Genomic DNA, 27,068 nt, shown 5'->3' on the forward strand with positions numbered 1-27,068 from the left:
AATTATAATTGAGAGTGCCAAAGTAGTTTCAAATAGAATGAAATAAATAAATAAACTAAATAAACCCGGTGAAATATAACGCAGATATCAATAACCGTCTTTGCCAATAGCAGCATCTCTACAAGTATGGCGGCATCTTTGGTTGTGTGGTTTTCCATTTTGAACACATTTTACATGCAAATCAAGCAAGATTAAAAAAGTAAAAGTAACTGTAATTTATCGAACGAGAAGAAAGTAGGCTGCCTTAAGTTGATATGAACACCAATACATGTCTGTATGACGCTATGGCATAGTCATATCAGATGCTCCAAACAAGTGACATGTTAGTAGGAATGAAAGGACACAGTATGGCGCCACCATCTGGTAAAACCTGACCTTCGTGACTGATTTAGAATATAAATTTTTGGTTAGACCACGAGTTCTTTCCTCGATACTGCCACCAAGTGGAAAAATTTACCATTATATGCCAAAATTTTCATACCTGTCTCGGGAAGTAAACTGTCTCTTTAAGGTTTAATTTGGAATAGAAATTTGCAAATGCATGCTTTATAGTATATTATCCTACATGCATAAAGAATCATTTTATGCTGGGACTACATTTTGCAGTGCTGGAATGTCCCCTCTGCATTTACTGCAGTTTTAGTAATGCTGCAAGGAGATTATTGAGATAGAGTATAGTGTAAGATACAACAAGAGACACTTGCCATGCCGGTGGCCAGCGATTCCGGTTGAGGTAAGCTTGGTTTTGAGGATGCAAATTGCGCAGCAGCTTGAGATGATTCTGCAACACTTTCTTGTAGGTGGTGGAAATTCTGTACAAACACCAGTCAGCCAGCTGGTCTGCATTGTGAATCTGCACACAGGATGGGAAATCAAATATTTCAAACTGCATATAAAAGGCTCCTGTTTCTCAGCTGTTTGGATACCATGCTTGAAAAGCACAATCATAACCCTTTTGAATAAACGTGGACTGTTGGACACCACATGGAACCACCGCCATCACTGGCAAGGTTTCTATCATGCTTGTGCCATGGTGTTACAGGCATCGTCACAGAAGATGTAGATAGATAGATGTGCTTATTGCACAAAACTGGCAAAGAGCCTGCACTGCCTGTACACCCTTCCCTTGTTGTGCCAAGTGCCCAGCAGCAACTCTTCTGAAAGAGGCCTCTTTTTGAAATGCTTCAAGGAAGCGGCTAGCACTTTTTGTTCACATGCATACACTAGGCACACCAATAATATACGGTCCACAGCCTCTGTGGACCATATATATTTATATATATGTATGTGTATATATATATATATATATATATATATATATATATATATATATATATATATATATATATATATATATATATATATATATATATATATATATATATATGATGCGTTCCAGTCTGCGGAAGCATGCAAGCTAGCAGAGCACGTTACTTCAAAGTGCATAATTAATCATCAAAACTACTACCGCATCATGATTTTCGCTTTTCCCCTCGGTTAATATTCAGCTTCGACTGTGTCTATCGTACTCAACAGCAAGGTAACTACTCCTTGCATATAAAGAAAAGTGACTCTAAACTTGATCCAGCAAACTTTTATCATCTATTTATTTATTTCACTTTTAGAAGTCCAATTCCAACATATATATATATATATATATATAGAGGATATACAAGGAAAGAAAGGGAAGAAAAATGCATAGACCACTCTCACTGTCTTGTGCATAAGAGTTGGACTCCTGAAAGTGAAATAAATAAATAAATAAATGATAAAAGTATGCTGGATCAAGTTTAGAGTTACTTTTCTTTATATGCAAGCAGTAGCTACCTCGCTGTTTAGTATGATAGACACAGTTGAAGTTGAATATTAACTGAGGAGAAAAGCGAAAATCATGATGCGGTAGTAGTTTTGTTGATTAATTATGCACTTTGAAGTGATGTGCTCTACTAGCTTGCATGCTTACGCAGACTGGAAAGCATCACCTCCTCGCCTAGCTACACACGCTTTGTTCACTGTTATCACCTATCTAGAGCAGTCAGTCAGACAGGTTTATCAACTCCATATAGAATAGTAACACACAACTACATGTTGACATTTCAAAAAATATGATTTTCTGGTTACTACTACAAGGATTTAGCAGCGGATGATAATGTCCTCATTCACTAACTCTCACTCTCTAATCTGTCATAAAAGGTGGAACATCATATATAATAGAGGTTTCACGGTATTCGAGCACACAATTTGTTCAGAAACAAAATTTTTGTTTCAAATTATTCGTACAATTATTATTACTCAAATTAGTTCACCCAACCAGAAAGAATTTTATAAAGGTTTACTTGTTGCCAGAGAGAACTCTTTCCTTACCATGAGAAAATTGCCATTTTTACCAAGTTCTCATGTTATTTTTACAGAAAATTTTATGCTAATTATGAGCATTTGCTGACCTGACAGGGCTCCAAAAGTTGCAGGGCTATTTCCGATACATCCACAGCATCTTTAGAGCCCTTCTGAGAGGCGTCACTCGAGCTTTCAGAAGTGATCTTTTCAGATGAATCCTGCAGGTTCTTTGACAGGAGGTCCCCATTCAAGGGCTCAGCTGCATTTTTGGACATACTGCCAGTGATAGTGGTTTCCTTGCAGCCAGCATGCCGGTCAACCTCAGTGAGCTCGCAGATGACCCGCTCTTCGATGAGGGCCACCAGCCGTGGCAGGCAGAGCTGATCAGCCAGCTTGATGAGTGCGAGGCAGTTGCTGGCATTCACCTGGCTGCACAGTGTGTCCTCGTACAGGTACATCAGCAGCTGTTGAAAGCACTTGCAGCTCACTCCGGGAAAGTGCACCTGCATGTACAGGCTCTCTTTAATACCCCACTAATTGAAGACTGAGATAACAAGTAGGTGCTAAAGAAATTCTATACCACTTTTGCTGAGCTTTCCAGGAAGTCTCCGCTGAACATGGCTGCCATCATTTCACATCGTGCCATCAACAATGGCCGATGGGCTGAGCAGACGCCATCATCTAGCTGAAAGAGCACATCTGTAAAGGCAAGTAAGACATTATAAAAATGTAAATTCTTGCTTTGCAACAACCACATTTTAAAGTGGTAATGCAGTAAGAATGCATGCTACGCCTGCAGCTCCAGCATATCCAGGAAAGCTCTTCAGAGTGACAAAGAAGGCTGGTTCATATGTCGAATAAATTTTTCACCAGATTGCAAGAGCTGCTATCCAAAAGAACTTAATCGAATTTGGGCTAAAGAAATGCAGCAGTGGAGTTTTTTGATGACCTAGAGTTGGGTGCTATCAAGGAAAGTATTGAGAAAGCAGCAAAATAACATTTGAAAAGCCTTCTCCATGGGTTAGATTGATAAACCTGAATGCCCATCAGGAATGGTTGTTAATGACAATGAAAAGTGTCAGGTTCAAATCAGCAGCAATCTCTGGCATCATTTGAGCAGCCTGATATGCGGCGGCACTTCCATTGTAAAAAGTTCAGCTGAAATTATACGAGAAACTGAAACATAGAAACTGGCAGCCCCTTCTATTTGTTTAATGCACACAGGTCTCCTCAAATTTGTATCGGATCATCACTTGGTCGTACAACATTATGCATTGGACATGCACATTGCATAAGCTTCACAAAACAAATGTACTAAGTTAAGGGCGCATGTGAGATGTGTTTTTTATTATTGTTGAGGGCCTACCAGACATTTCGTAACAAGGTGATATTCCTGCAATTTTTAAACCTTCTCATTCTGGTGGCCTAGTTTTCACTCATTCAGAAGCATCACAAGAAAACATCCAGCTCTCGTATTTGCGCAATTATTTTTGGGAATGCCGCTTTCCCTGGATGTAACACCCAGCCACGCACAAAAGCCTCTCTTACATCCAAGCTTGTGAAACATGGCACAGCATTCAACAGCCTTTAAGCAGTTATCAACAAGCTGTGAGCATTACATGAAGGCAGTGGTGTCGCTAGGGCCACCCACACCTGGTGCGGAGGCCTCCCCCCCATTCCCACGTTTGAATGGCAACTTCCTTTCTACCTCCTCTGTCCTCATGTTTTGCTTTGAAGTCAAGTTCGCTCTGCACCCAACCATGCAGTGCGAGTGAAATTGAATTTGTTTTTTCTTTTTAACACTAGATGCAGCAATCGTACCCCAAGACTGATAATTCAGCAAAACATCACATCAAAAGCACATATTTCCAAAAAAGGCACAAACACTAGCACGTATAAGTTACGAGGAAATTCACTAAGCAAGTGGCTTAAGTCAGGTGATTGCCCAGTATCAGACCATAAGAACAAAGGGGCCTCATGAACTATGCAATATGTAAACATTAAGCGTGTGCAGTCATCGTAGCCATATGTGCACAAATATAACAACAAGAACATGAAGTGGTAAATGCTACGAAGACTATAACGAAGTAGCAATGCTATTTCTCATACATTATTTTGGAGGCTACAAAAAGAACCTGTGAAGAAAACGTGAGCCTTCCTGCATCCTCTTCTTCTTTCGCTGGTTACATGAATTCAGCGTAAGAAATAAGTTTCTAATGAGGAATAAACAACTGCACTTATGCCGGTAATAATGACTCAGAGTAAAGAAATGGTGAACACAAGCCTAAAGGTGTCCTCCTTCTCAATATTATTATTATTCTTTTTCTAGTCAGCGCGTAGTGATCACACTTGGCATTCCACAAAGCAACAGGCATTCCAAGCCTTCCGGCGTTTTGACTGGGCCGCGGAGCGTGAAAGGCACAGGAGATAAATGAACACGACAAATGAGTGCCAGAGGGATGCTGCCAGCAGTCCTCGCTTGGGAAAGGAAAGTGAACTGCATGTACACAAAGAGAAGCGATGTGGCGGCGCCGCCACCGAAGGGTGTCGTCTAACACACTCCTGAACAGAGGTTTTGGATGGGTATCGGGTTAATGCTGGTGTTTCCAGGGTACACCAACGTACACAGGTCTGGTTCAACGTTAAAAAATTCGTACAATGGCATGTTTCTAGCATAAACTAAGGCATGTGTTTTCAAGCACTCCTCACAAGAGAATAAATCATTCTATGAGATCAAACTTCCCAGTCAGTGTCTCAGAGGCACCAATGCGCGCCTTTTCGCGTCTTTACACAGTATAATTCATTTTGCCCCTTGCCCCTTCCTCCCTCTCACTGCCCAGCTGCACCCCCTCGCGACGCCTGCATGAAGGACAGCTTTGAGGCCCAATCAAGGCATTTGAAAGAAGTGGGCTCTGTGATGCTTTGACTTTACTTTCACTACGATCATTTTTCATCAAATTCATTTGCATTTCGGAAGTGCATCCTTGGCTTCTCATCTGTTCACTGGCATGCGCTCGTGATTATCACCTAGCGTCTGGTGACAGTACTGGTTTTTGTGCTGTTGCTGGATGTGCCTTCAGATTTTGAGTTCCTGTACTTGATCATGTGACACTGCTGCTTCATTATCTACGATGTGTAAATTACTATCCCAGGCCAAGACATTAATAATACTATACTGAGTGTAAAGCATGAACAGAGGGGAAATACTTCGATGATGGGTTAAACTTATTTGCAACATCTCTGTTTCTTTTCATTTTGTGCAAATGCATTTGCCTTTATTTTCAACTACCTCTAAAGATATTTGCATCCCAACCAAAAAATTGACATTCATACATCTACAACTTGCACCTCATTTTTAAACGCATGTGAGACAGGGGAAATGCCCACATGATGGTGATGCATGTTACCCTAATGTCCAGTTATAGGCAGTGCACACATGCCTACCTGCGTACAGACTTCTATCCAGGCACACTTGCTTCAGCCGCGATTTCAGCTTGTCCAAGAATATTGTATCTACCGAAGGGTTCAATGGCTCTTGCTTCTGGAGAGTGGTAAGGTATGCCTGAAAAACAAATAGTGGCTGTTCACGCACCTCAGCCATTGTCTACTGCAAACAGGATGCACTATAAATTGATAAGTACTACCACTACAGAGGAGCAAGAGAAGTGTCGTTAAGTATAAAGTACATTTACTTTGATTGATAGCTCATCACAGACAAATAAGGCCACCTATGAACACTAATAGAAGCAAAACTCATTGCAACTATTTTCAGACGACTGCACTGTTCCATTCATGTTTTCAGCCGTTGAAATCAGTTTAACTATTATTTGTGGTAGACCAAGAAATCTGTCCTAGTATCAACGCGTACCTGCAAATCAAAACTACATGCAGCCAGAAGTGAAACAGAATGCTTTAACTGATCCCCTAAAAAAAAAAAATTAAAAAATTACTCATTCTTGTTGGATACAAGCTCTCGGGCACTGAAGGCACTTGGGATAAATAATGTGAGACTGTGCTCGCAAAGAACATCCCTTCCGTGTGGTGTAAACTGTGCAGTAAACTGTGCCGAAAACGCTGTGCAGATCTGTGACTGTTGCCAGCTCATCTCTGTATTTCGACTGTATTTTGCCATTGCTTGGGTATTCTCCTTTTACACAAACCCTGTATCAAGGTTGCAAGTTGCAACGAAATATATACCGGAACCCTCAGGAAGAAAATTTAAAATAGCATGCCACTAGAAAGCTCATAACGCAGAATATTATGGCAAATAATCTTTTAATATTTCAATATTTTTATGCCCTTATGACCAGTGCAAATCAGAGGCTGCCACTCAATGCAAAGAATAGTAATGTTATAATACATCAGGAGAGTTGCAAAGATTGTTTTTTTAACTACCCATAATTCATTTAACCACCCATAATTTTAATTACTCGATCATCACAGCCTGGGAGGGACACTTACTGCATGCATATCACAATGCAATCAACCATTTGCAGAAAAGCGGGCGCCACCTGTCGGGCAAAATGGAAAGCTTCGCTGGCACTTTTGGTTGGGAAGGGGCTTTTGAACTGGCATGCGCAAGGCAGCGTTCGGCAATTCACGTGTGCTTGAACTGTTGTTTTTTCGTTGCTCTTTTGCCAGAAACGTGCATATGCTGACGAAAGAGGATGACATAGAAGGAGAAGATCTCATTTTCACGATGTAATAATAATAATAATAATAATAATAATTGGTTCACAGGAAGGGAAAGGCGCAGTATCTGTCACACTTGTGTCTGTGGACACCTGAACTGCGCCGGAGGGAAAAGGAGGAAGGTGGGAGTTAAAGTGGAAAGAGAGAAAGAGGAGCTGTAGTGGAGGGCTACGGAGTAATTTCGACCACCTGGGGATCTTTAACGTGCGCTGACATCGCACAGCACACGGACGCCTCTTCGTTTCGCCTCCATCGAAACGCAGCCGCCGAGATCAGGTTCGAACTCGGATATTCCGGACAGTAGTCAGGCGTCTTACCACTATACCACCCAGACGGGGCAATTTTACACTGTAACCCTCGTCCACATATTAGCGATTATACAATACACGTTGATTTTTGTCTATCAGTGTTCTGAACAAGAGAGATAAACATGTTTCTAACCAAAATATCTCATCCGGCGGGCCAATTTTCACGATGTGGAGCGCCGACTTTTCGGATTGTAGCCTGAATAATGACCATGCATGAGCAATACGTGCAATTTGCTACCTCAACTGTTCGCCAGGCACATCGCAGCCGGTGCTTAAAGGACAAAGGTCACGTCAGAAACTTGAAGATGAATCTTCATACCACTAATAAGTTTTGATGAGAGCGGCGTGCACCTCATCTATAAAACAGTGGTGTTTATGCAACAATGGCATGGTTCACCGTTGATACGGGCCATGGTATAAGGATCACATCATTTGAACTCACTGCGATTGCATTGTCGGGTGAGATATTTTGGTTAGAAACATGTTTGTCTCTCTTGTGCAGAACACTGATAGACAAAAAGCAATGTGTATTGTATAATCGCTAATATGTGGACGAGGGTTACAGTGTGATGGGATGTACTATTTTGTAAGATGCGCAAATGTATGTTTGTCTACGCTTTCTTGATAGAGCAGGAGTTTCTGTTGACTTCGTCCCTGCAGCTTCTAACGCAGGTCAAACTTTACCGATTAATAAACGACTCGTTGCATTATCTCAGCCATGCTCGTGCTGATACGCGAGAGCTTCGCTTACTGACGGGCCGTTTCCTGCGGCTAGTGAGGCTACACTCTGCCATGCTCCCACTGTTCAAATAGCACAGCTTGTTATTGTTGCATTTATGGTGGATGTTCATACTAGTATATAAAATCCAGTTTTCACGGAATTTGTCAATGGCAGAACCCTTATAAAACCGAGATGTGTTCATTTGGCAGCAAGCGCGAAATACAGCAATAATGCCTAGTCACTTGGGAAAGGGCCGGATGTGCACAACTGACCCCATCAATGGCTTTGTCTTTCGCGCCTTATATGTGGTTGTGACCCTTGTTATATATATGTAAAAGTGGTAAAAGTGTCGCTGTTGCATGGCACATCCTTAGTTCGAATAGGAACGCATTGCAGTCAAATGGCTGTCCTGAGACTGCATGCAATAGTGAACAATACTGCGTTTCTTAACTCCGTATTGAAAGCTCAGCGAAACCTGCCAGCATATGGCAGGGCTGCTGTTGAGTGTTTCGGGCACAGGATGCTTCTTCTTGTACTGACGTACTGTGTAAGTCGATAATTCTTGGTGAAGGTATAGAACTCACTCCAGCAATTTGCATGTCAAAGGCAAAGTCTACAACGCCTTGTCTCAAGGCGGAGAGTGCCCGTTTTTGTAATTGGTGCAGCTGTAGAAAGAAAACAAAACACCTAAGAACAGATTACGTCTCCGACAAAAAAAAAAAAAGAAAGAAAACACACGCGTGAGAACAAAACAGCGCCGCCGTAAAGCAGCAGCAAAAGAGGACACCGAGCACACTACTTCGTGAGCAGACGACGCGCACTCGGGGACCAGTCATGAAATATCCAGACGGACTTTTTTCACATGTCAGACTTTTCTTTTAAATACGTGATAAGCTTTCCCGAGCCATAGGCACACACACACACGCCGAAAGTGAGACAAGCAGCTCAAATCATCCTCCATACTACGGCGCAGCAATGCATGGCTAAGCAGTGCCAACGTTGCTGGAATAAACTCAGTTTCACAGCTCCCTTTACCGCCCAGCAGAGGAGTGTATCCCCGGTGGCCATCGCGAGAACTAACGGCGCTGCAGTCAATTCTTGCTCCTTGCAGGGTGCGTCGTCTGCTACACATGGCACACATGTAGTTTTTGGGTGCTACCATTGCACTTTACATGGCTGCAATAAAATTATTACTGCATTACTACAGCTTTGGCTTCGAAGCCACGCATTACCGCATGTGAAATTCACTTGTAATTGTTGTGAAATGAATGTGACAGCGCCGTCGGCTTGTTCACAACCTCTGTTTCTTGCTTTACTCCCTGGCCTGTGTTTTGTAGTGTGTTCTTTCAGGGCATAGATCCTGTCATGCAAACAAATTAGTCAAATTTCAGTGCATAGGAGCACTTAACCTTGGAAGGTAACGCAGTGGGCGGCACGTTTACTGCAGCGCTGCACAGACTGCCTCCTTTGCATGCAGAAAAAGCTGCTAGCCTGGGCAACCTGTTCATGCAGTGCATGGTCTGGCTAATTGCGTCAAACGATATAGTAAACACAGATTACGAATATGCGGTCTCCGTCGTCATCCTATCAGAAGCTCTTTTCTTAGTTTCTTACTTTTGAGGTATGGCATATAAAATATATATATATATATATATATATGTGTGTCAGATGTGAAGAGTTATTTAATGATTTTACTGAAACAGGAATCGGTGAGAATGGGCATGCGCACTGCGAAAGAAAATGACTGAACAAGCGCATGAGTCTATTCAAAAAGAACTTATATTGCATGTAATCACAGGAAGTTGTGAACTTGTGATTCTTGTCTTAGTCGTGCTCTTGAGAGATGCCCCCTCCCCCCTTTACGGGTGTGCGCGCACGCACGTGCACACACACACACACACACACACACAGAATTAAAAGAAGCAACATAATTTTACTGCTTGTAGGGGAAATTAATGTAATTTCAAACTAGCACTGGACTACAGTTTTAAAACGCAATATTCAAAATATCTACAGTGCCGGAAAGGGCGTTAGAAGTTAACGCAACAAGAAAAAAATGAGCAAAATTGCAACACTGTCAGAAACACTAATGTCTTACACAAATAAAATGCAGCAAACAACCATCTTTCATTAACGCAGACAAACATTGCAAGATTACAATTAAGCTATGCAGAGGAGAGCACTATACTTCTTTTGGGAAATATTCAATATTAGTTATGGCCATGCACAGTGAGGTCAACTTTTCAAGCTGCTTGCCATATGTTTTCTTGTGTGCATGCAGTTTTTAAGCAGAAATTTCATCCCACAAAATAAGTAAGGAGAAATGCAACTATGCAGTTATAATTGGTACCTGCACATGCATACCTATACTGATGCAGTTTGTTAGTCACCAATCGCATCTGTATGCCTTCCATGGGCTGGTTAAGAGAAGGTGCTGCTTCTCAATGTTTGAACAAAATGGTTTATTTTATTCGCACTCTCAGTGCTCATAATAGTGGCTGAAATCTCCACAAGTGTATTCTTATCATAGTGAATTTATAAATTGTTAATGACGCTTGCAGCATACTTCAGTGCACTAAGGTAAGACACAGTGGTAACAGCAAAAATTTGTGTTCTGAGCCTCTCTTTTAGGAGGTTTGCCTGCGTGTTGTGGCATGCTTGCTTCCTGTCATTGGTCAGTAAATCGCAGTGTGCTGAAGACATGCATTATGCATCAAGCGCATTTGTATCTCCTATTTAGTGATTTCACCAGAAGGAAGTCCTCTCTGCAGTAGATAAAGTCAGTAGAAGGTAATTTTACTCCAAGTGTTTTTGTTTTGTTGGCTGAATAACTGGCTGAAAAATCTGCTCTGGATTTAATAAAATTAACTTTTGTGAAAAGTGAGACACTAAATCCTACTGGAAAAGGGTTTCCCAGCTGCATTTCCAACTGAAAATAGAACGGAGTGTAGCTGAAAATAACTGAAAAATAAATTTTCAGAAGGATACCTCGCATACTGTGCTAACAAATGACAAAGATTAACTGATTCCAGATAGCGAATGCTCCACAGTGTTAAACGATGTTTTTTCCAGTTATTTTATGCATATCATTTGTCATCAAAAATATTTAAGTGGGCAGCATAATCTTTTATTGTGTATGGTGGAAAATGAGCATTAGCGTTCCTAACTTCCTCTCTTTTGTTGCATGTAGTTTTGTACTACTTCAAAAATATTTGCAGCGAATGCACTTCAATGTGTGAATGAAGAGCTCATATGCTTCGTTATCTTTTAACTGCGACCTCTCTTTTTTTTTCTTGTCAGCTGCCGCAACTCATAGCATGCATTTTTTACGCCGTATGCTCAGTTATTTTGAAGATGCTTTAATTTTTGTGATCATCTTGCTTGTCGAATTTCTCTGCACTTCTTATTATGTCTCCTTTCTTCGCATTACCTCTGAGTTGCAAGCCCTGTGCACAATTTCGTTTCATTGACCTGCTTCAGTAGACCTATTACCTAACCAATGCTCAATTCACATGATATGAAACTTTATGCGCAACTTATAATGATTGCCATGACAACCACTCATCAATGAGAAAAGTCTTCTCAGCAAGCAAATTTCCTTGCCCTCACTGCTAGTCTGTTTCCTCCTTGCAAAAATACTCAAAATTCTGTCAAATTCGTGGTATTGCAACAAAGTCAAACTAATGATCTAATCAAAATCTGTTTGTGCAGCTGTCTGACTTACGCTATGTACATTGATAAGCTCTTGGCACCTTTCAAGCTCTCTTCCGGCATTGCTGTCGAAATACACGGGGGCGAAATACACGTTTCTTTTAGCTTTAGGAGATTTAGGAGGGTACACATACAGCAAAGCTAATTGCTGTCATTGGGTGCCTGCACTTTGGTTGTCACTACCGGTAATTGGCGTGATGCAGTTTTCAAACTTCTAGAGAGCAGAGGCAAAAGTGGACTTCATTATGCTAAGCCGGAGCTCTTGGCTGTTTTGGACAGACATGAATTTCTTTGAAAAGGCCGTGGAGCAGTTTCCCTTGACAAATATTCCTGATTTGCTTCAGACAACAATCGAACTGCAGCTAAATTGAATGGTCAGTTCTGCTCATATGCCCAGAAGGTGGACAACAGCGTCTCCTTAGTTGCTAAAAAATTTGTACGGCTGCTCTTCATTAATTACACGAAAACAGTCACTGACAAATATGATAAGTCATATTTATGTTCACAAGCCTTCAAGGAAGCATTTTCAGGTTTAATATTCCATGAGCTAGAATTAAGTCTCCTGCTTTTGTGATAGGTTCCGTAGCAAAGTATTACTTTGTGTAAAAAAAAAGCGTACGTGTTTCATCATTTGCAGCTTTTTTTTTTCACTTGAAAGGAGCAAATCAATAACTTCGTATGTGTGTATAGCATTTAAGTGTTAATGTGCCAATGGTGTTTCGTAATTTATAGTATGTTATACAAGCCGGCAACAGTGCCAGGCTTCATTGACATGCATTACTGTGACAATTTTGTCACTGCAAATAATTAAAACATGCCAAAGATTTTGATCTTCGTTATTTAGTTTGGAACCTTTACCATGTAGCGATGCGCAGCGAAAGCCTGTAACGTTCCCGATATACGAGTGTGCCCGCACGCATCTCATTTACTACACAACATGCAAAAAGGCATTTTAAATCAGCAACGAACTGCGATAGATGTTACATTTGACTTCTTCAGTTAATGACATTGAAAAATTAGCAAAACTCACCAGAAGTGTGTCGCGGGTGATTGTGCTGTCATTTCACAGCTTGCCATTGCAGCAGCTCATAATGGGTTGGTTTTCTGATACTAAGCTAAGGTTGAAAAATTTCTGCACGTCTGCTCTCTCATGTCGGGAAATCGTAAAGAGCCCAAAAACCTCTCAAACTTGATGTTACAGCGCCTGAGCGAATGCATTCCGAAGCGCGGGTGGCGGCGGTGCAAGGTCAGGGCTGCAGCGCCCTCCTCCAAGCTATGGCCGCAGGTGGCAACTACCCCCATTGCACAGGCCGTAAGAACTTGCGCACGCTGCTGCATTAAGCCCACGCGTGTGTTTTCCAACCAAAACCAAATCACCTACAGAGGTGCTAGTTGCGCCTTTGTCACGCATGCACAGGAGCTTTTCAGCAAATGGTCCATTAATTTTTGTTAGCCTCCAAGTTTCACTACCATACGATATAACTAGTCATTGATTAACTTTTTGCTTCAGAATGGAAGAAAAGTAGGGGTCTGCATATATTAAAATTTTCGAACATGAATCGAATACAAATATGGGAAAAAAATGCCTTTGAATATTGAATCAAATACAAAATATCTGATCAGCAAAAAACAATGAGCAACTAAAAAATAGCAAACACTGTTCATTTTGTTTATTTGAGAATTGACACAGTATTCTTGAACTACAACTGCACAGTAGCGTGTACCCTACTGAGCTATAATATAAAATTTATACAGAATTGTGAATACCAATTTTTTGAACAGGAAGGGCCTGGGCCATATTCCAAGTTTGCGTCATTATCAAAGCGTCGCTATCTCACGTGACCTCAAGTCGTCTGATTGGTCAAAACGCCGGAACCGGGTGTTGCCACTACGGAACCAGAAAAAATGGCATTATCATGTTCCGGCGTTTCCACAAATCAGATGACTCGGGGTCACGTGAGATAGCGACACACCAATAATGACGCAAACTTGGAATATGGGCCCTCATCCCGCCTGGTGAGAAATTCAACAAAGAAAACAATACTGTTGAATATAATTTTTTTTAATGAAAAAAGTCATCCAAGAAATGCACCGTAAAGTGGAATGCAATCTCCATGAGTGAGCCTGCCTGGTTACTTATTTAACCTGGACAGCGACTACTTGGCCTTAAAGGGCATGCACATATCACTGAAAAGCAAAACAAAAAAGAGTTTTGTATGAAACATAATCGTTCACTAAAAATAGCCCAAAAAATATTCCTTGGATGTACCTAAAAAAATTGAAAATACAAAAAAAAAACAATAAAAAACAGCAATATCACGTCCGTACATAAATATGCTCACAGATATTGTAACCCGCGCTAACTGTGTCAGTTCTGGAGGGGGAAGAAGACGAAGTTCGTGCAGAGTGCGCGTGGTTCTGGGTCACCGCTGCTTTTGCCTGGTCAAGCGCCTGCTCTCTGCATTACTCACAAATGAACGAACGTTTCACGACGACATTTACACCATGGTTTACGACGATCTCTATGTTCTAGTACTGTTCAAAGCCAACACCACGCTTTGGGATTTGAGGCCACGGGCTCCTTTTCCAAGCCATGGTCCCTGGGTAGCCGAGCACCAGGCCGGGCAATGGCTTGTACCCATTTGAGAAAACCGGTGGGTGTCCGACGCTGCTCACCCTGTTCGTCAGTCGCCTTACCGAGTTTCTTTCAAAGAATGTGAAGTTATTCAGAACCAAGTACAAGAAATGCTGGCCAACGATATAATCCAACCCTCGCACAGCCCATGGGCAGCTCCAGTGGTACTAGTAAAGAAAAAGGATGGCACTCTTCGATTCTGTGTTGACTATCGCCGCCTCAACAACGTCACTAAGAAGGATGTTTATCCCCTTCCTCGCATTGATGACGCACTTGATCATCTATGACATGCCCGTTACTTTTCATCCATAGATCTGAAAAGTGGTTACTGGCAAATGGAAGTTGATGAGCGCAACCGAGAGAAGACTGCTTTTATCACCCCGGATGGTCTATATGAGTTTAAAGTGATGCCTCTGTACCGCCCCAGTAACCTTTCAGCGCGTTATGAACACCTTCTTGGCCAGACTAAAGTGGCAAACTTGTCTGGTCTACCTTGACGATGATGTAATCTTCTCAAGCACATTCTCCGATCATCTTCTTCGCCTGAGAGCAGTACTACAAGCTATAAGAAGCGCAGGCCTCACTCTGAAGCCAACAAAATGCAAGTTTGCTTACGATGAACTAAAATTTCTTGGTCATGTCGTAAGTAGCGCGGGTGTTCGTCCAGATCCCGATAAAACAGCCGCCGTCACCTCCTTTCCTACACCATCGGACAAGAACGCCGTACGGAGGTTTCTGGGCCTCTGTGCTTACTATAGGCGCTTTGTTCCCAATTTTTCTCATGTCGCTGCACCACTTACTCTTCTCACGAAAGAGAACGTCGCCTTCCAGTGGTCGGATGAACAGCAGCGTGCATTCGACCGCCTTAAACAAAGCTTAGAGACCTCCCCTGTACTCGGGCACTTTGACCAGGACGTCGAGACTGAAGTTCATACAGACGCCAGTAACAAGGGCCTCGGAGCCGTGCTCATTCAAAAACAGAACGGGACCGAGCGTGTAATCGCTTACGCAAGTCGAACATTATTGAAGGCGGAGACTAACTACTCGACCACTGAAAAAGAATGCCTCGCGGTAGTTTGGGCGATTAATAAGTTCAGACCCTACTTGTACGGATGCCCATTTCAGGTGGTTACCGACCATAACTCTCTATGTTGGCTCAGCACTCTGAGAGACCCTTCAGGGCGACTTGCACGGTGGGCCCTTCGATTGCAAGAATTCGATGCTACTAATGTTTATAAGTCCGGTCGCAGGTACACAGATGCTGACTGCCTCTCGAGAGCCCCTATAGAATCAGCATCTGACGGTCAAGACGACGAGTATGAAGACACTTTTATAGGTACCATAAGCACGGTCGATATGGTAGCGCGGCAGCGACACGACACTGAACTCCGTGAAGTAATCGCCCATCTGGAAGGTCAAGAAGGCACCATTCCACGCGTCTTCTTGCGCGTTCTACCCGCATTACGTCTTTTCAACAATGTGTTATACAAAAAGAGCTTCACAGCGAGTGCGAGTTCTTGGCTACTGGTTGTTCCGGCTGACCTATGTAATGAAATTATGGACGCCTGTCATGACGACCCAACTTCCGGGCATTTGGGATACAGCCGAACACTCGCACGAATTCGTTCTAAGTATTACTGGCTTCAACTTGCTAAGACTGTTTGTCACTATACCAGGACCTGCCGCGAATGTCAAAGACGTAAGACTCCGCCCGTACAACCCGCAGGACATCTTCACCCCATTCCGCAGCCTATGACTCCGTTCCAGCAGGTAGGCATGGACCTGCTCGGACCTTTTCCTACGTCCAACTCGGGACACCGCTGAATTGCTGTTGCTACGGATTACCTCACGCGGTATGCTGAATCTCGAGCTTTACCTTCTGCAACAGCGGCTGATGTAGCGAAGTTTTTCGTCGAGTCCATCGTCCTCCGTCACGGTGCTCCTGAAGTCTTGATCACAGATCGCGGTGCCGCGTTCGCATCCCAGCTAATGGCAGAGATCTTGCGTTTAAGCAACACGCACCGCCGCAAAACTACCGCATACCACCCCCAAACGAATGGGCTCACTGAGCGCCTTAATAAGACTATGGCCGACATGATATCTATGTAAGCGGACGTCGAGCACCGTACATGGGACGACATTCTTCCCTACGTAACTGTCGCTTATAACACCACAACTCAGGAAACAACCGGGTTTTCGCCGTTCCGCCTGGTGCATGGCCGAGAGGTGATTACCATGCTTGAAGCCATGCTTCCCCATGAGCCGGAGGCCTATTCTTACGACGATGTCCAACTGGTAACCCAACACGCGGAAGAAGCCCGACAGTTGGCACGACTACGCATCCAAGACCGCCAGTGCATCGATTCACGCAGGTACAACCTCCGGCATCCTGAAGCTCATTTTGCACCTGGTGATAAAGTGTGGGTGTGGACTCCTGTTCGCCGTCGAGGTCTCAGCGAGAAGCTCCTAAAACGTTACTTTGGCCCATATGAGGTCGTTCGCCATACAAGCGACGTAAATTACAAGGTGATTTCGATTGTTCCGAGCACATCTCATCGGCCCCCTCATTCTGAAGTGGTGCATGTGGTTCGCCTCAAAACTTACTGTGAACGCTAGAATCACGTATTCTGACTCTGAGCTCTGCTCGATTTAACGTTTCAGTTACGCTGGAGCGCGCATCGGGACGATGCGCCTTTCAGGGGGAGGAGTAGTGTAACCCGCGCTAACCGTGTCAGTTCTGGAGGGGGAAGAAGACGAAGTTCGTGCGGAGTGCGCGTGGTTCTCGGTCGCCGCTGCTTTTGCCTGGTCAAGCACCTGCTCTCTGCTTCCTGTGCCTCAGTGCCCCAACCCCGTCCTTTGACCCTGTCCTTCTGGACTGCCGTCCGGGTAGCGATAGAACCCGTGACAATATTTGCTAAGCATTTGACAGCTTTCACTCACCTGTAAATCTGGGATAATAATTAGGTCTGCAGCATCTTGAATTTCTGAGATGGGACAACTGGTAATGTCAATTCCTCCTGTGTACAAATATCTGTGCAAAAGAAAAACATTTTCAGTCACAGATCTGACCTGTTCAATTTGCAAACACAGCAAATCCATTTCGTCTATTGGGGTAAACTCCCGTTATGACAAAATCTGTTAGTAATACGAATTCCTGGACATGACAAAATGAGAACATTTGAGACATACTGTTTCACATGTTCTGCAGTGAAGAAAAACTTTTCGCAGCAACAGTGAACCACAGTGTTTCCATACAACAGTAAACTATCGAAGCAAGCAAGAACGAAGGAAAAAAAAAATTAGAGGTGTTCAACGCAGCTGAACCGAATGCTGGAGCAAAAGCTTTGGCTGCGGGTGACAGAACGTTGCATTGAATACAACCAGCATTTCATTGAAGGCATCAAAGTTCACCGGTGTTTTAGGCAGATTAATCCACTATCATGCCTTGTGCATGCAATGCCGCCAGTCACCTTCCAGCTCCACTCGGTCAGCTCTCCGCGGCAGCACGCAGATGCACAGTGTAGAAACTACCCCCTTTCACCTCTCTGCGGCATAGATGCCGCTGCCCTCCTCCTCCTGTCTATAGCAAGCACAGAACCGGAACACCAGTAGACGGTGCAGCTGGTTGCTGTGGTAACGGCGCATGCACAGTAGTGGCCTCTGCCTGGCTCCGCGAAATGCGCTTCTACTAGCCTAGTGTAGCTTTCTCAATAAAGCATATGTTGCTGGGCTAATTGGTTTAATACCTTTTAAAAATTGGGAAAGGCACACCAAACGTCACATAGCACAGGCACCAGACACACAAAAAGAAGGGCCCACTATACTAGAAATGTAGCTCAGTAAAGCATATCTCCATGGCTCTTGTCCATTGTCCCTCGTCTCTCTCTTTTGTGTGGGCTAATTTTTGTGCCAGGGTATTTTCCAAAATTTTAAAATATTTAGCTTTTGCTACAAAAAAAAAGAAACATTTTTTTTTCTTGCTTGAAAGGCTTCCCCGCACCTTCCCATGAAGGTGTGTCAACTGACATGACACAGAGATCTCATATGCCTGCATGTGCATTGCCTACAGTGGAAGGAGAGATGCTTGATAACAGATGTAGTGTGAAAGAATAACCATGTACCTGTAGCACATGCCCCCCTTTCCCCCCCCCCCCCAGCTTAAGTCAGAAAAAACAAAAACAAAATTTGGCATAAGGCAGTTTACATGTCAGAATGCAAAAGCATCATGTTAGTTTGGAAAGTGCTGAGCTATGCTACACTGCTAATGCTGCTTATGATGCTCTGCTAATGGTTCTTATATCTCAACTGTTAAAATTGATAAAGCAAAGTTTCTTTCTAGCAAATTACCAGATATGGTAATTACTAATCCCAGAAAATTCTGGAAAGTTTTCAGTCCGAAGAATGCCTCGCATATTGTGCTAACAAATGACAAAGATTAACTGATTCTGGATAGCGAATGCTCAAAAGTATTAAATGATGTTTTTTCCAGTTATTTTATGCATATCTTTTGTCATCGGACTTATCAAATAAAGTCCCTATAATTTCCTACCTACGTATCCTGTTCTAGTTAACCCGGAAGGAGCCTCTAAGTAATCAACAGCCTAAAATCATCTTCAGCTTCTGGCACTGACGGCATTAATGGAAAGTTTTTAAAAAGCACAAAAACATATTCCTCAATTATATTGTCTAGAATATTTCAGCAATCCACAGCTACAGGCAAGATGCCATCAGACTGAAAAATAGGGAAGGTAGTTCGGGAATATAATTATTCGCCTCATAATTATCGCCCTATTTCAATAACCAGGAACCTTTGCAAACTCCTTAAATGTGTCCCCTTTAAACACATAGTAAACTTCTTGGAAGATAACTAATTTTTCTTTCATTTATACACAAGCTGCACTTCATCCTAGATTATCTTTCCATTCCAGGCTGCATATTTCTCAACTTTGCCAAGGCTTTCGATAAAGTGTGTCAGAAGCTTTTATTACTAAACTGTGCACAATAGGGCTCGATACTAATGTACGACGATGGCTTGATTGTTTTTTTAACAAAACATCAACAGCTTGTAACCGCTAACGACATTAATTCTCCTCTACACTCCATTCCTCCCCTTCTGGTGTTCTGCAAGGCACTGTTCTCGAACCATTACTTTTTCTAATTTACATCAATGACCTGCCGAACTGCTTCATCTATTCACCTGTTTGCTGATGACAGTGTTCTTTTTTATGAGATAACAAGTGATACTGATTCATCCACAATTAAAACTGATATAAACAACATCTCTTCCTGGCGCCGAACCGGGAAAATGACACACTAAACGTTGAAAAATTTAAATTCATGCGCATACCTTGAACGACTAACAACTTACCAACGTGTCACCTGCACAACATTGTCTCAAAACCTGTCGCATCCTACAGATATCTCAGCATTCATATCACATCTAAACGTATGCTTGGATACTTAAAGCTAGGAGTGTGCATATATTGCAATTTCTGAATACGAATTGAAACAAATGTGGGAAAAAGCCTTTGCATATCGAATCGAATATGAAGTATGTGATCATGTGAAAAAAAAAAAAAAAAATCCAAAGATTGAAAATTATTGATCTTGTATATTTCAGAATTCACATGGTGTTTACAAATAAAATTAAGCTAGAATTGCGCAAAAGTGTGTACCCTACTGGCAAATCCAGAATAAATTTTATACATGATTCTGTATACCACTTTTTGTACAGAAAGGACCTGCATGAAAGCAAGTGAAGCTGTCATATCACTGCTGATTACAGTAAACTCTCCTTAATTCAGCCTTCAAGGGGCCAGAAAAAAATGTCCAAAACCTCAAATTATCAAATGGGCCTGAAGAAAGTGTCAAAAACCAAATTTGCATCACAGTAACTTTACCTGCATCACTGAGAATTACATTCTCTCCTGCTTTCGTCAAGTGCTTCGCTTTGCATACAAAGTTGAGAAGGACCCCACACACGAAAGGTCCCTCCTCACAAAACAGCCCCGTCGCTTTTTGAGGATGTTGCACTGCACAACAGTCTACACGGTCATGCATTGCGGTGAAGTGCACAATGCAGTAAAATGTTCGGTGTATTAGGTAATTTTTGAATATTAGAAAATTCCAAATATCAATTTTTGAATACGAATACGAATCAAATAACAAAAATATTCAATTCATGCTGGAAATTTTGAATATTCGCACAACCCTGCAAGGAAATTGCGTTTTAAGTCAAACCGCAAATTTCCATGCAGCCCCTGCTAGCACTAAGCTTATCTTCTACAAAATCATTGCTCGTTCACAGCTTGAATACGCATCATTAGTTTGGGATCCTGGTACTAATGATCTGATTAACCAGCTAGAAATGATTCAAAACAATTCAGCTCATTTTATCCTCTCCAATTATTACTGCATAACCAGTATATCTATGTTGAAATCAAACTTAAACTTGACCTCCTTTGCATCACATTGGAAGATTGCATGGTTACGTTTATTTCCATAAGGTCTTTCACCACACTGTTCTCAGAGACAAATTACTTTGAACACTTTCATACGTATCATCACATTTGGACCACACCTAAAATATTCTCTGACCCCTTCCTTCCCTGCACGCCTAAAGAATGGAGCTGCCTTACCTCCCCAATTGCATCGATTGATAAATGTTCACTATTCCAGTCCGCTGTGTGAAATGTACACCAACACAATTTATAATACCCTTAGAAACTGTTAGAAGCTGTTAGATGAAAACCTCTTACGTATGTTCACATTTCACTGTGTACTGTGCTATTACAAGTTCATTACTACTGTTTTTCATAACATTGTATAATGTGCACTAATTATTGTACAATACGATTACTACTTGTACATCTTAGTTTTACAACTGCGCATGAAAATGACTTTGTACCTCACCTCTCTGTACTGTTATAGTGCCTAGAATATACTTGCTAGTGTGCCGTGCGGAGGGGTCTCCCAATGGGAGGAGGTGGCCGCGCCAGCGATGCCTTCCAACTTTGGCCGCCAGGGGCGCTGCTCATCGTAAAGATGCCGTCGACGCCATCGGCCGCCGGCGCGCCCTTGATTTGCCGCAGTTGCGCTGGCTGTGCCTTGAGCGGTTCGAAGCGCTTTTGACGCGTCTACTCTTTTCTTTTGTTTTATTCGTTCTGTTCGTTGCATTCATCAGTGGGAATTAAATTTGCAACGACTAATGATGCTAAAAATAAACCATCAGGGCAAGGAAAAGACGTGTTTTGTGCCGAACATAGAACTAAGTTTCTATGTTCGGTGTGCCATCGGACCCTGCGCAGCTTGCGGAGGGGAAGTGGCTGATTAAAAGAAAGGACCGCAAGTTGACTCCAACGTGTGTTGTCTGCGAAAAACCTTCTGAGGAGAGCTACATCGAGATAATGTTCAAAGTGACGTCAACGAGCTCGCTAGAGATAGACCACACCTTAAGCCCGAAGCCGTGCCAACGGTATTCGACCATTATTCGAACTATCTTCTGCCTAAGAAGACATCGAAAAGGAAGGTGAGGAACCTCTGTGACCAACCAGCCGCTAAACGACAAAAGCGCAGTGCCGGTAATCCCGGTTGGTGCAGATGACAGCCATGGACCGTCAAGGATGTTTGACAATGCTTCCGAGAAGCCGGCAGCAGTTGAAGAGCCGAGCGAGAACTCATGCCTGCCGCAGCAGACGTGCAGAGCATCCGTTTGACTCAATTTCCATCACTGCAACTTGGACCAAATTAACCAAATTCGCACCTGCTGGCTCTGTATCATACGCGCGTTATCGAGCCAAAAAAAAAAAAATACTTTGCCACTATTTGCACATAGAAAAAATGGTAACTTTGGAAGCTTGATTCCTGAATGCAGTTCTGCAGATGCTACAGTGTCTATTCTCGAAAAAAAAACAAAAAAATCAAGCGCGTAGATTACAACAACAGCTAAAGCTTATAGAGCTAATAGGCAGAGTGCACTGGGGGTCTTTCTTCCAGATGTGGCCTGAAACCTGATTCAGGAAAACACACATCATTCATGGGAATGTCTTTTGCAGAAAAGTGTCACTTGACCATCGACTCTGAAGGGGTAGCTTAGCAAATACCAGCGGAGGCTTACACAGAACAAGATGCGCAGGAAAAGGAAGCAATCATGCAACCAGAATGCAGCAACATTTCTCGCACTCTAAGAAGAGCAAAGAGAAAACTGGCTGGAGCGCAGAAGCAAGTGGCTCAAATGAAGGCGCAAAATGAGGCGCTAAATGAGTCTGCGGTTGAAGCTTTTTTTTTCTTTTTTTTAATCCCGCGCGTGACCTAGACTTGATTGTAATAACCGCTCGGCTGCTGAAACCGAAGCCGAAACTGATGAAGAAAGTAAAGTCAATTATAAATTACTTAGCGGTGCTAGGCGAAAAACCACGTGGAGATTGGAATATCTTGCACATCATTAGCAAAAAAAAAAATACCTCCAAAAATTGGTCTGTATGCTATTTTAAAATTACGGTGTCATGTGCAGCCTTCGTTAAAAACCTTTACGGTGCATTTCTACATTTTTACTTGTTTATTGTTGCTGCGCCTTTTTGCTGAAATTTTACTGTATTGTAGACTTTGTAAAAAAAAAGAATCAATGGTACAATCACCGCTTTTGTTTCTTGCCTTTCCTTCTCTTACAAGAGGAAGCACACCGCATAATAATCATTTATGTATGAAGCAAAAAGTGACTTCCTAATAAAACACATGAATAAAGAGAACGAACAAAAACTGAAGAGTCTGATTCAGACTGCTTGTGTTTATTTTCGCATGCGATCTTTGAAAACATGCGCGTGCCATGTTACGAAAAAGCAATATTGCCCCTGCTTTTCTGTAGCATATATGTGAAGCTATGAAACGTCAGCACCCTGATATATATCACCTTAGCAATAAGCATGACTGAATTGCAGAAACGCGATGTAACACATCCAAAAGCGTAAGACCCGTATTGACTTGACTGCGGCATCGATATACCATATGGGCCATAAGAAAAGACCGAAGAGTAAATAAAATTCATAGTTGGATTAATGAACAGTGTAAATACATTAAGGGTATTTTTTGATACCAGCTGTGTCACACGGGCAATAATTCGTCGTCGGTCCGTTTCGGGTTAGATCGTGATTGATAATAGTAATTGTCATAACGATCGAGCCAACCACCTGGGATATGCTTGAGCTGACTGGATCAGAAGGAAGATGCACACGATACCCTACATCCGCGATCGCGATGCGTGGATCGCAATCGACTGGCTCCAGATCAAATGAAATCGCCATTGGAACATTTCATAGCAGCAATATATTGAACCCGGCTCGGACTCGATCGTTTAATCAAAACAAAATATTGCAACCAATGTGGCAACTTTAGGTGATTGCTTCAAATTTCTTGTCTCGCTGGATATCAGGCAGTCAATATGCGTTCTGCTTAAGACCTTCTTCGGTTCAGCAGAATAAATGAAACAGTAAAATATAGCAGACTGGACCCGACAGTATTTGTTAAACGCTTCCTCGAGCGCTATTTCAGCGTATGATTTTCTCCGCACAGTACTAGGACGTTACGATTGTCTTCCACCAAGACTGTTTTTAAAAAAAGTGCGCTCAAACCGTCAAGAGACAGGTTTCACAGTGAAAAGCGCAGCGCCTGACTATCCGGACCTATGCCGCCTATGCTGCCAAGGCCGCGAACGCGCAGCGCTGGCACCTTAGCTATTGGTAGCGCCGCCCCGCGGTTGCGGCGGGAAGGCATCACCGCGGCGGCCACGCGAGCGCGCGCCCTCGGCACACTAGCCAGTATATTCTAGGCACTATAGTACTGTTCTGCCTTGAAGGCACTAATAAATAAAACAAAAATGACAATGAGTCATGACGATGCAAGATGTTTGTACAAACCCTACACCTTACGTGCTGAGTCATGTAACCTATCAGTGCCCAGCCTTGCCAACTATCACTTGCCATAGGCATGCTCTTGATTTTCATGTCATGGATGCTGCCGTCAGATTTTACGCTAATAGGACATAATACTTGAGGGTTGCTTTGAAGAATTGTTTGCTGTTAGTACATCTTCAAATGCTGATGCCTTATGGCAGCTTTTTAAGAACATGCACTCATAGAGAAACATGCCCCAAACAAGGAGGCACAAGCAAAACAAGCCGTGGTTCACCAAAGATATTAAGCAACTACTGAACCGCAGACCTCGGCTTTTTCGGAGGTATATTAGCAACAAGAATGCCGCATTACTTTAAAAGCAGATCAAATAAGGACAGAAATTAACTTAAAAATAAAGCATGCCAAGGATATGTTTTACACTACCCTTGAGTGATAAACTTAGGTGGAACCCAAAGAAGCTGTGTAAGAAATGGCAAAGATGAATGTACCATTCACTCTTTATCTGCTGGAAACAGTTATGTAACTGATGCAGAAAAAGTGAGATGCTTCAACAGTTACTTTAAATACATTTTCTGTCCACCCGCTTGTAATCCTGTTTTAGAACCGTTAGCTATTGTTTGACTACTATGTCAGATATCACTGTATCTTATGATGGAGTACTGAAATTACTGTCTGAATTAAAGTCCGATTCTGCCACCAGCTCAGACAGAATTCCATGTTGTGTGTTAAAATCTTGCGCACTTATTGTTGCAAAATTTCTTATCATATTCCATCTGCATGTGACATCCAAAGGGCTACCTTTGAATTGGAAAACTGCCAACGTAGTTCCAGTTTATAAAGATGGCCTCTGAAGTCTCGTTTCCAATTACCGGTCCATTTCTCTCACCAGTGTATGGGGCAAGACACTACAGCATATAATATATTTTTGCAAATATGAGCATTTAACTGCCAACAATTTCCTCTCCCCTTATCAGCATGGCTTCAGGGCTGGCCACTTCTGCGTGATGCAACTGATTGAATTTTTCCACAATATCTTTTCTTCATTTGATTCCGGTAAGCAGATAGATTGCATGATGTTGGATTTTAAAAAAAGCTTTTGACACAGTTCCGCATGCTCTACTCCTTTCCAAGCTCTTCTACCTAGGCTTGTGTTCTTCAATGGGTCAAAGATTACGTGACAACTGGGAACCAAAATGTAGCAACTAATGGATCAGATTCCGACTCAGTCTTGGTTACATCAGGTGTCCCACAGGGGTTCGTACTTGGGCCACTGTTAGTTTTAGTATATATTAATATGACATAGGCTTAGACGCCACATCCAAGATTAAATTATATGCCAATGATTGTGCAATTTACAGATGCATTCATAATCACCTGGATGCTATTGCCTTGCAAGCAGATCTGGACCACATAGCTTCGTGGTGTCATAAATAGCATATGACAATAAACATTACCAAGTGCTATCACTTACGGTTCTGTAGGAAACGTGAGCCCATAAGAAACAACTACTTTTTAGATGAGCAGCAGATAGTAATGAAGCAAAATATCTGGGAGGAGTCATATTTTCATCGAACCTAACCTGGAATAGCCACATACATGGTTGATTGGTTTGTGGGGTTTAACGTCCCAAAGCGACTCAGGCTATGAGAGACGCCGTAGTGGAGGACTCCGGAAATTTCGACCACCTGGGGTTCTTTAACGTGCACTGACATCACACAGCACATGGGCGCCTTGCCTTTCGCCTCCATCGAAAAGCGGCCGCCGAGGCTGGGATTCGATCCCGCGTCCTTGGGAGCAGTAGTCGAGCGCCGTAACCACTGTGCCACCCCGGCGAGGCAGCCACATACACTACATAACGGCAAAAGCTAGTCGCATACTTAATTTCTTAAGAAGAAACTTCAGGAAAGCATCGCGAGAAGTCAAAGAGGTTTTATACGTTTCTAGCCTTATCTTGGAATATGCATCCACAGTCTGCGACTCTGAGTCTGTAACCCTCGTCAAAAAATTGGAAACAATAAAAAAAATACAGCATGCTTTGTAACAAACTCATATCAGAGCAACACTAGCGTCCCTGCCCTGAAGAACATGCTCAACTGGGACACACTTGCTATGCGCCGTACTGTAGCTAAGTTTTTATTGTTAAATCAGGTTAATCGGAATCGTATTGCCATCAACCGCCACGTCCTCCTAAAACTGCCTATGTTCATATCACAAAGACATGACCACAGCAGAAAAATACACAAATTACTTGCCGTACGAAAGTATGTTAGTCATCCTTCTTTCCTTGCAGTATTACCAAATGGAATAAACTGCCTCAGGCCATAGTGTCAGCGAGCGAGAACGAATTCGCGCTTGAGTTAAGGGACTATCTCCATGACAGCACATAGTCAGGCTGTGGCTGTGTGTGCCTTCTGCAGTGCATCTTTGTTTTTTTTATAAGTGATGAAGTGCTCGTCAGTAACAACTAGTTTTATCATATTGATCAAAGCTTTGCTCTGTACTGCTTTTGACTTGTCAAAATTTCATCCCAGGAGTGTGCACCTGTATCTCGTAATAATGTCACGTGTTATTTCGATGGCCATTGTCTGCTTTTTCACTTTGTGTAACATCCCCCCTACAACAATGCCTTCGACTGATTTGCAGTATCGTGCAAATAAAGTAATAATGGTTTTATATTAAAGTACCAACAACTGCCACTGCAGAAGGGGGCTATAAAAGGATGGTGAACTAGGACAACACTGTTTTCAAGTGGGATG

General features: G+C 42.6%; 1 protein-coding gene across 4 annotated transcripts in view; it reads right to left on the minus strand.

Moving 5' to 3' along the window:
* Positions 1–27,068, minus strand: part of RhoBTB (Rho-related BTB domain containing) — a 302,716-nt gene that overhangs the window by 13,845 nt on the left and 261,803 nt on the right. For all 4 annotated transcript variants that reach the window (XM_084591542.1, XM_084591543.1, XM_084591544.1 and 1 more), the window contains 5 exons: positions 17,345–17,435; positions 5,782–5,899; positions 2,918–3,036; positions 2,445–2,840; positions 705–853 (listed from right to left, as the gene is read on the minus strand). In XM_084591542.1, coding sequence (XP_084447668.1) covers positions 705–853; positions 2,445–2,840; positions 2,918–3,036; positions 5,782–5,899; positions 17,345–17,435 — 873 coding nt within the window. The remainder of the gene's footprint in view (positions 1–704; positions 854–2,444; positions 2,841–2,917; positions 3,037–5,781; positions 5,900–17,344; positions 17,436–27,068) is intronic.

The sequence above is a fragment of the Amblyomma maculatum genome, chromosome 1 (assembly GCF_055883805.1).
Source record: "Amblyomma maculatum isolate TAMU_Amacu chromosome 1, ASM5588380v1, whole genome shotgun sequence".
NCBI classification, from domain to species: Eukaryota; Metazoa; Arthropoda; class Arachnida; order Ixodida; family Ixodidae; genus Amblyomma; species Amblyomma maculatum.